The sequence below is a fragment of the Panthera uncia genome, chromosome E1 (genome assembly GCF_023721935.1).
Source record: "Panthera uncia isolate 11264 chromosome E1, Puncia_PCG_1.0, whole genome shotgun sequence".
Taxonomy (NCBI): Eukaryota; Metazoa; Chordata; class Mammalia; order Carnivora; family Felidae; genus Panthera; species Panthera uncia.
This window is the reverse complement of record NC_064814.1, coordinates 57606572-57616820: the sequence shown is the minus strand read 5'-3', so window position 1 is coordinate 57616820 and position 10249 is coordinate 57606572. Positions and strand designations below refer to the sequence as shown.

At 63.6% G+C, this 10249-nt stretch overlaps 1 protein-coding gene across 1 annotated transcript in view; it reads right to left on the bottom strand.

Moving 5' to 3' along the window:
* WSCD1 (WSC domain containing 1) overlaps window positions 1–10249 on the bottom strand; it is a 27337-nt gene that overhangs the window by 3510 nt on the left and 13578 nt on the right. Inside the window, exons 5-8 of the mRNA XM_049635373.1 lie at window positions 6674–6733; window positions 3762–3836; window positions 2523–2670; window positions 1129–1281 (exon numbers count right to left, since the gene is read on the bottom strand). Of these exons, the coding sequence (XP_049491330.1) occupies window positions 1129–1281; window positions 2523–2670; window positions 3762–3836; window positions 6674–6733 (436 nt within the window). The remainder of the gene's footprint in view (window positions 1–1128; window positions 1282–2522; window positions 2671–3761; window positions 3837–6673; window positions 6734–10249) is intronic.

Below are 10249 nucleotides of genomic sequence, written 5' to 3'. Positions count from 1 at the left end.
CCTTCCTTCCTTCCTTCCTTCCTTCCTTCCTTCCTCCTTCCTCCTTCCTCCCTTCCTTCCTTCCTTCCTTCCTTCCTTCCTTCCTTCCTTCTTCCTCTCTCCCTTCCTTCTTTCCTTCTTCCTCCCTTCCTCCCTTCCTCCCTTCCTCTCTTCCTTCATCCCTCCCTCCCCTTCTATCCATCCCTCATCCCTCCATCCCGCTGAGAGCCACCGACACCCAGGAGCTGCCAGCTCGGGCTCTGCCCAGGGAGAAGGACTGAGTGAGGCCAGCAGCTCACTGTGGGTTTGGCATCCTGTGGTTCCCACTTCCTAACCCCGCTGCTGACATGCTCCCACGCCCTTTGCGGTGGCACCTTACGGTCCCTCCCAGCTAAAGATTCCACATGTGTCCCCTTTCCCACTCGTGTGGGGCTTGGTTTCACGAACTGGCTATTGCACATTTGCCTTGGTTTACCGTCTTCTGCCGTCTGCCACGAGGGTCCTGCGTCCCGGCGGAGCGCTGGACTCAGGAAGTCGAACGGGCTCCTGGAGCAGCCCTGGGCCGAGCCCACCGGAGCCACACTGTCAGGAGGAGCAAGCGCTTGTGGCCCGTGGGGTTTGGGGGTGTTTGTCACACAGCGTTAACCTCACGACAGCCGACCGAGGGACCGTGGGAACTTCAGACGCTTGACGTTAATTTCTGCGAACACCGTTTCCTCGTCTCTGAGAAGTGGCCGCCAGCACCTTGCGGCCCGGGCGTCACGGCTTATGGGCCACGACGTGAGCCAGGCCTCCACGGGAGGCTTCCGGTAAGCGGTGATTTTAAAAAGAAGTCGTTCGGCAAGAGCCGGGTTCAACGAAAGGGCCCCGAGCGCCCACTGCGGACGGCTCAGGACCAGGCACCGCCGGGGATGGACTTAAAACCTCTGCCCGTTACGTGATTCGTGTTAGCTCCTCACAGGTCTCTGGGCAACAGTCAGGGCCAGGCTGGGGACGGGGCGGAGGTGCAGTCGGAAACCTCTCCACCCGACCCGCCTGCGTCCCAGCGCGCACACCCGGTAACTGAGCCTGCACGCTCCCTTCTTGACCGTGGTTAACTCTCTTTTCTAGGAGTTTCCGGGCAACAGGAGCAACTTTACCCATCTTTACCGATCTCCCGACACTTCGGCGAGAGAGCGGGCCCTGGCCGCTGGTAACATCAGCGATGCCCAGCGCCCGCGTCAGGGCCACGTTGTTGGAGACTCGGGGTGCTCTCCGGGGCTGCTTCCTCCTCGTCCGCTGCCGCCGGAGTGCCCTCCGGGCCTGCACCCTGACGCAGGGGCGGGGGCTCCGCTCTCCAGGTGCTGGACGCGGATGAGCCCTGCTCCGTGTGTTCACTCGTTCTCTGCTGGTCAGTTCAGGGGCTTCTCGGGAACTGGAGGGGAGGGTGCATCGGGGCCCGCACTGCGGTCGGCCTGTGGATGCCTGAGAGCGGCCGGGGCGGGGGGGCGGGGGTGTCGAGTGAGCTCCGATCGAGCTTCTGGGCTCCGGGCAGGTCTGGGGTTGGCCGCCTGCCAGCGTCCCTGAGGCCGCAGGCGGGACGGGTACGGGGTGGGGTCGGGTGCTGCCTGCGTGGTGTCCAGGGAGGTGTGCACACGGCGGGGGTGGCCACCTGTGCCACAGAGGACATTGTGACACTCGATGAAAGTGCCTTCCCCTGCCCCCGGCTCAGATGATGCTGACGTGTGCTCATTTTAGGGAATTCAAACAAAATAAAAATACATCAAGGGCAAAAGGCACGAAGACTACCCAGACAAGGGGGCGCCTGGGGGGCTCGGTCGGTTGGGCGTCCGACTCTTGGTCTCCGCCCAGGTTGCGATCTTGAGTGTGGGAGTTCAAGCCCCTCGTCAGGCTCTGTGATGATGGTGCAGAGGCTGCTGGGATTGTGTCTCTCCTTTTCTCTGCCCCTTCCCTGCTTCTGCATATGCGCTCTCCCTCCCTCTCTCCCTCCCTCTCTCCTTCCCTCTCTCCCTCCCTCTCTCCCTCTCTCTCTCTCTCTCCCCTCTTCCCTCCACCCCGTCTCTCTGTCTCTCAAAATAAGTAAACTCAAAAAAGATTGCCCAAAATATTATTACCCAGAAACAACCCCTGGTAACGTTGTGGTGAGCGTGATTCCGGGCTGATTTTTCCGATTGATCTTTTTCCGATTGAGTTGTCTGACGGCCATCTCTGGGTTTTGAAACGGGGTCGGGGGAGGAGGCTTGTCCCCTCAGGGTCTGGATTCCGAGTCTGGGCAGGAAATCACTGTGGATCGAGTCCCCGCAGCCCAGGGCAGGCGCTGGGGGCCCCTGCCCTCGTTCTCTGCCACACGCCTGTCCGTCCGAGGGTCTATCTGTCACAGCAGTGAGCCTGGGGGACGTCCTAGCTGGACTGCATAAATGAATAATTCAGTGAAAGTGGATAATTTCCATGGCAACCTTGCCAGCCGTGGCCTGCAACGCTGCCTCCCAGGGCCCGGTTTGCCCTAATAAAGAGACAAGTGCGTCAGCACAGAGCAAACTCACTTTTACGGGGAAGGAAAGTAGGTCGCAGTAGCGGGCGGGGCTCGCAGAGCCCTGTGTAAGGACGACAGGCCCCGAGCCCGCGGTGTCGGGGGAACTGCCCTTCCTGGCCGGGGAGAGGTGGTCGATCGGCCCCGGGGAGCCCCCGAATCTGGGATAAAGAAATTGGGAAACGGTCCGTCACTCCACAGCCCGCAAAGGGTCTGCGGTCCCCCTTAGGACGTCCCTGTGAGGTGAGAAAGGGAAACTGAGGCCCACAGAGTTGCCTCTTAGAACATTACCCTGACCACTGAGCTGGCGAGTGACGGAGCCTGGAGGCAGACCCCAGACCCACACGTAGGAGCTGAAGTCTGAAGGGGGTGCTCTGTCCGTCTTCCCGCTTAAACCAGGAACTCACGTTAACCAGCTGGGGGGTGATTGTGTTTGGGGCCCAGCCCAAGTCTGGGGGCGCCCTCTGGGTGCGTCTGAGGCAGAGTGGAGGGGTTACCTGGGGTGAGTGCAGCAGGACTGGGACTTGGACCAAGGTCATGGTCAAGGCCAAGGTCAAAGCCAGGAGGTCAGGTCAACTGTCCCTCTGTGGAACTTTCTGATGGTGCCAGATGCCCTCACTTGGGCAGCCAGAGCCGGCCTGCGCCTCCAGATGGGAGGGGTTGGGGCACAGTCTCACTGGGATCCCCGGGCCGCCAGAGGAGTCAGCGGAGAGCAGAGGTGCAGGAGGGAGGGGTCGGGGTGAGAACATGGGGCAGGGGGCAGGGCAGGACTGGGGATGGAAGCACCTGGGAAGGACACGGGGGCAGGCCGGGTCGGGAGCCCTCTTCGGGGCCCAGCCTCTCTCCTGGTCCCCAGGGTCAGCGGGGAAGCCCCAAGAGGCAGGTGCCCTGGACCTCCCACCTGTAGGGCGGGAGCACCTGCGTCTCCCTGAAATGCACTCACGGGCTCAGTTCCTCCCAGGAGCCCACAAGCCCTCCGAGGTCATTCAGATGACCCTGCCCATGCTCTTCCTGATGGGGCACTTGCCCCTTCTCCTAGGGCTCCCTCTCTGTTGGCCAAAACCTGAGGGTCGAGGGTGCAGGCTCCTTGGGTGTGATCTATGACCAACCCCGTTGGTGGAGGGCAGGGAGAGACGGGAGACAGCGACGTCTCTCCAGGCTGGCGGGGGGCAGGTTTGATCTCAGGCAGCCGCCGGACGGGTGGGTCTCTGATCCGCACCCCACATGGTGATGGTGTATGTGGAGGCCTCACCGGGGCTCAGTCACGCGGACGGTGCAGGTGTTCTCGGCCACGGCACCGGTCAAGGCGTTGTCTTTGGAGCAGCCTCTGGGAGCAGGAAGCGCAGGATGGGAGGGGGTGAGCAGCCTGGAGTGCCCGAGGCCAGCCCTCGGCTCAGCCGGTGGTCCTCCCCCAGCAGCACTGCGACCCTGAGCAGAGAAGCAGGCTCACGACTCTGGGCTCTTGTGACCTGTGAGGGGGCAGCCGAGTTCATGGTTTGTGTTGGGCTTTGGAGGGGCCTGGGCCAGGGTCTGGCCGGGATCGGGCCTGGGGTCAGGGCTGGGCTTCAGCCGGGATCAGGACCAGGGTCAGGGCCAGGGTTCAGGGTCAGGGTCCGGGCTGGGGTTCAGGGCCAGGGTTCAGGGCCAGGGTTCACCTGGGGTCAGGGCCGGGGTCCGGGCTGGGGTTCAGGGTCAGGGTCAGGGCCAGGGTTCAGCTGGGGTCAGGGCCGGGGTCAGGGCCGGGGTTTAGGACCAGGGTCCGGGCTGGAGTTCAGGGCCAGGGTCAGGGCCGGGGGTTTAGGGCCGGGTGGGCCCACAGGAGACCTTAATGCCAATTGAAAACAGAGCCAAACAAAACAGCTCTCTTCCTTCAAGCTAAAAGTGATGGTGTGGGGTCAACAATTGGAGTCACAACTAGAGCCCCCATATACGGCGGGGAGAGGGCGGGGGGGTGCTGCCTCCCCACTTAATAGATGGCCCAGCACGGCCGCCCTGTCAGAAGGTGGGGCGAGAGGTCGGAGGGCATGGCGGGGGGAGGGTGCGGGTTCCGGGGTTTAACTGCCAGCCTCCCGCTTCAGTTCACATGTGCTCCCTCCGTCCGGACTGTTCTCACACCTGAGGACAGAGCTGGGCACCTGCAGGGGACCCCTCTTGGGCACCGCCTGCAGCCCCCTGGGCCTGTGCTTCTCCCAGCCCTGCTCGGGCGGGCAACCCCCAGGCTCTGCAGGTCAGCAGGGCCTGCCCCCAGTCCACAGCCTGAAGGCCTCGTCTGTTCCCACGTCCCCGAGCTCAGAATGCACTTGGGCACAACCCAGAAGTGGGGCCGTGTGCACACCCCACGGGCGCACCTTTGACCGAAGCGGGTGGGGTCACAGAAATGTGCTTCCTCTCCCCACCACCCCGGCGGTGCCCCCTCCCAGCCAAGCGGCTGGCCTCCTGCACAGGCTGCAGGCGATGCGTCACCTCTTTGCCCCCTGGACGCACCGCATAACAGCCCCGCCCCCTGGACCCCATGACCGCCCTGCCCCACCCAGGTCCTGCTCCTGGAAAGGCAAACAGGGTTTCACAGATAGGACCGGGTTTAGGGTCTTGGGATGAGAGGTGACCCTGCATGACCGCAGTGGCCCTGGGTGCAAGCCCAGGGGTCCTCTCTGGAGTGAGGCGGAGGGAGATTTGGTTGTAGGAGGAGGAAATTCGGGGAGCGAGGCGGGATGCCAGGCCAGGAGTCCGGGAAGTACAGGGAATGTGGCTCTCGAGGTTGGAAAGGGCCAGGAGATCGGCTTCTCCAGAGGGAGTGCGGCCCCGCAGACCCCTGGGTTTGGCCGGAAAGACTGCTTCTGCCCTCCTGACCACAAGAGAAGAGCGGGTGTTGTTCGAAGCCGCCAGGTCTGGGCGCCCGTGGGGGTCACAGTCCTCCGAAAGTGCTGGTACGTAAGCCTCTTCCTGGGCTCTGTGCTCTGGGGAGCCCAGGGCGAGACACAACCCAGCCAGGGGTCGGCCCGCTTCATGCCCTCGGGCTCCGGGTCTCGGGGACCCCGGTGTGCACCTGCTCCATCCCCCAGCCAGGCAACCTCACGGAGTCAGCGGCAGTCAGGCCAAGAGACGGTGTGAGTGCCCGTGCTCCTGAGCGGGGACGTGTCGTGGGTGTCTGGGTGCGTTTATGAAGGATGTCGTTCTAGAACGTGCCCGGGGCGCCCGAGAGCCCTGTGCCCACTTCATGCTGTAAGTCAGCATTTGTCTGTAACGTAAATGTCATCCTCTAAGGCATAGCTCCTTTGTGCAGTACACAACCTGAACAACCATACAGGGTGGCCCCGATGAGCTGCTTGACCTTGGGCAAAGTATCTTACCTTTCTAAGCCTCTATTTCTTCTGTAAAATGGGAGTAGTGAGGTCACCTCCCTTCGTGTTTTCCTGAGGAATTGATGACATGACACAGGTGGGCTCTGGAATAAATACTTAGTAAACAGTATTGGTGCCATCATTGCTGCTGTTATTTTCAGAAAATAACAGTGGTCCAGGCCCGCCCGTAGAGCCCTGCCCGGGAAACCCTGCCAGTGGAGGGGCAGGTGGCTGGCCTGAGGTCACACAGCCATCAAAGTGCAGAACCACATCAACTCAGACCTCCTGACCCCGGGGCCTTAGCACTTCCTTCTCTAGGCTTCTATGCAGAAGAGGGGGGAGGGGGAGAGGAAGGACCCTGGGAGGGGCCCGAGAGGGGCTGGCACTTGAGCCGGCTGGATGGCAGCCACAGGAGAGTAAAATGAAGTGACAATCCTCGAGCGCGGTCTCTCTTTTTCCAATTCAGCTGCGTCTGCCAACAGCAGATATCATCATTTCAGGCCGGGGCGGGGGTGGGGGCGAGCCGCTGCTTTCGGGAACCTTTGTCACATGGGCGTAAATCTCTCACGGCTTCCGTCTGCTCTGGCAAAGCCATTCCTCTGAATTACATTACGCGCCCAGCTCCCACCCTCGTCCCGGGCGTGTGTGTTCTATTTGTCGGTGGCCATCAGACGCGCTCCGATTTGATTTGGGGCCTCTCCCTCCCCGTCCCTGCGTGGGTCAGTTTGCCAGCCTGGAAGAACAGGAAGAGCGAACATAGCGCCGTGCTGGCCGGGACAGACTGGGCGCCGACCCCGCGCCCCGCGCACCGTTCGTCTCGCACCTGACGTTCCGAGTGAGGCCCGTGTCCACGAGCGGCTGATGCTTCTGCTGCCCCCGCTGACTGCAAAGTCAGTGGCACACGGGGCACCGGTGCGGGCTCACGACACCATCCGTCCGCTTCCCAGGTGGCCTCCCCGCCCCGGGGGCCTCCGCTGAGGGTCCCTGGTGGCTCCGTCGCTGGGGCCTGACGCCCAGCCCTGTCTCCCACGTCCTGCCACCTGCAGGAGATCCAGCCGCGGGCTGGGGTGTCTCTCAGATCCGGCAAGTTCTTCGGGACTTGGGGGTGGGGCGGGCGGAGGGCAGGGGCGTGGCTCAGATCTTACAGCGCCCGGGGGGGCCTCTCAACAAAGAGCCAGACACCCCACAGTGTCCACGGCCTCGAGGGTGGCACACCCTGGTCCCAGTGGGGGCGGGGACCCCGCTGACCATGGTTACGGCAGGTGCCTCCCCGGTGCCGCCGCGTTCCGGGCATGGCTCCCGGTGCCGTCCGAGGATCCACCCGCCTGCTCCCTTAAATCCACAACAGCCCAGGGAGCAAAGTGCTGTTTTCGCCGCCCCCCATTTTACAGATGCAGAAACTGGGAGGGTGAGGGTTGAATACTTTGCCCCAAATCGCAGGGCTCCAGAGCGGCAGGGCTGGGCCTGGCATCGGGGCGGCCCGGCATCGGGGCCGGGGGCGGGGTCGGGGGGAGGTGGTTCTCGCCTCCGAGAGCCACGCAGTGCAGACCTCAGAGCCGCCCGGGCCGCGAGCAGGCCCTGGCTCTGATGCCCAGTATCCGCGTGACTTTGACAAGCCACCCAGCTGCCCTGAGACTCAGTTTCCTTAACGGTTCCCCGAGGGATCCTGCGTTAGCTTCCCGGGGCCACGAGCGTGCTGGCCGCCAGCAACAGGAATTTATTCGCTCCTGGCGCTGGAGGCCAGAGTCCAAACTCGGTGTGGGCAGGACAGCCTCTCCCACAGGCGCTGGGAGAGGGTCCTTCCCTGCCCCGTCCAGCTGCCGTGCCCCACGTGTCCTTGCCTGTGGCCGCGACCCTGCGTCTCTGTTCACCTTCACGTGGCCTCTCCCCTGTGTACGTGTCTCTGGTGAGGACGCTTGTCACTGGATTTAGGGGTAATCCAGGATGATGTCCCGTTGAGATCCGTGATTTGACTACATCGGCCAAGACCCACTCGTTTCCCACTGAGGTAACGGCCACAGGCTCCGGGGGTCGGGGTGCAGACACCTCTCTTTGGGGGCCACCAGTCCCCCCACGGCAGATGCCGACGCCCGCGTCAGTGAGCGGGGTTGGAGCGCCCACGCAGACGGGCCGGTCAGGAAATCTCAGAGGAGGCCCCGCCCCCGCCCCGACACAGGGTGCTCGGCATGGCCGCCCCGGTCCTGGGGCCTCGTTGCCCAGGACCTTGCGGGACGCGCACCGCGGCGGTCTTAAGCCCTTGGGTCCTGGGACGTCCACGGCCGCAGCGGGCCCTGCTTCTCCAGACGGCCCCTCCGTGCGGGGTTGGGGCACGGCGCCTGGGGCTCCACGTAAGGGAGAAGCCGCCTCGTGAGGGGCCCTGAGAGGCCCTGCTTCTGGGAGGATGCACCACCTCTGCCCTGCAGGCACTCGGCGGGTGTGGTGGGCTCGCAGCCCACGGGCCCCACGGAAACCTGTCCTTGGGGTCAGGCTGAGTCGCAGGGGAGCAGAACGGGTAGCAGAGTGGACCGTGGGGACCCGCGTCGGGGTCTGGGGCTCGTGTCCCAGCCTCGACGAGCTCGCCCGATCCCATGAGGCTCTCTTAATGCCCGGGGGGCGGTGGCGGGAGCCCTCTGCCCCGTCTCTGCGGCTGTTCTGTAAATCCAAAAGGGTATCAAAATATTAAAGTTCTGGAAGCTCTCGCTCACCGCTCAGTCAGTTCGGGGTAACTAAGGACGATATTTCAGGACCAGGTGTCGAGGAATACCCGGACTGCCAGTGACCTGGACTGTTCAACACAGGTGAGTTTCACAAATTAGATGACAAACGAATAACGGAGCGGCAGTCAACGTGACACGTGCCGGGGTCTGCGGGGGCCTCGGGCTCAGGGCGGCCCCCGCCCCCCTCCTTCCCAGCAGGCACATGGCCTTGTTCACCCGGGTTCCCCACCCCCCTCCCCGGAGCCCGGTCCCGAGCCTCCCCCCGCCTTCCGGCTGCTCGCCCGCAGAAAGTGCCAGCCTGAGACGGGGGTTCGAAAGGTGAGTCGCAGGACCACCCGAGGTCACGGTCTGGAAGGGGCTGGCCCGGCCGATGGTCCTCACCCAGGGAAGCCCGGGGAAGGGAAATGGGGAAGCAGAGTGTGCGTGACAAGTCACAGAGCTGGCCCTCTGACCGTGGGAAGGCAGAACCCCACGCCTGCCGGTCCCGGAGGCTCCGAGCGCATGGGTGTGTGGGCAAACACCCATCACCTGTGACGTCGTGCAGGGTCACTGAGGACAGCTTCTCCTCGCCCGGATGGGGCCTCGAGCCCTCCAGACCGGCAGAAGGATGAAGGAGCTCAGCACGCTTTTAGTCTTTGGCGTCTGGTTCCCAAAGACCAGTCGGCTTGAGGGAAACTGAGGCAGCATGGCCGTTTGTCCTCAAGTCGCAGGACAGGCTTCTCTGGAGCACGCTCGGGCTGGCCAGGTGGCCGGACGGTGGACCCGGGAGGCCGGGGTGAGGCTGACTTCCGGGCCGGGTCGGCCACGAGGAGCCAGCCCCCTCTGGCGGGCAGAGGCGGGTGGAGGGCACCAGGCAGCCCGTGCGCGCCTCACCCCCCCATCACATTTCCTCACCCCAGGGGGTGTTTCTGGGCCCATTATCACACGCGTGGTCGGCTGGATCTCCATTTGTCACCGCAAACATCAGGCATATGGTAATGGTCCCGTAAAACATCCCTGTTGGGTCTTAATGTCTATTTAATGACACCTGCTATGAAGGCTCCCATAACTGAACTCCTAATGGGAGATGTGGGGATATCAGACCGGGGAAGGCGAGCTCTGTCGGCGGCCGCGGCCTCTCCCGGGAGGCTGAGCCGCTGGTGGGGGCGGGGGTGCAGGGTTTGGCCCCGGGAGGGGCTCAGAGGAGCTCCCCCAAGCACCCCTCTTCTGCCGGGGCCCCGAGGGGGTCACAGAAGTGGCTCCGGTCGGGAAGCGTGGATTACTGAACCCGATTGCCGTCTCCCTTACCGACCCTCGAGGTGGCCCCAAACAACGTCACGCCCTCCGCTCCCTGTTTGCGGCACGTGGGGGCAGGAGGTCCCCGGGGGAGGGAAATTGATTCATCATTTATCCCTGGCCTTCCCAGGAGCCGGACACGTTCCCTCCCCGCCTACCTGCCCCCTGCACTTGGTCCTTCAGCCTCAGAGGCGGCCGGTCCACACGGTGAACAGAGAATGCACTTGCCTTCCGTTCTCAGGACATAGACCCTCACTCACTTGCTGGCTCGTCGTAAGCTGGGTTAAATACTGTGATGTGCCCTGGTCGGGCGCTGGGGTCTGGTTCTCCGCTCCCCGAGTCTGCGTTGGCTCAAAGACAGTACGATGTGGCCGGACGTGGCCCCGCATGACGCAAGGGGCCCCCCC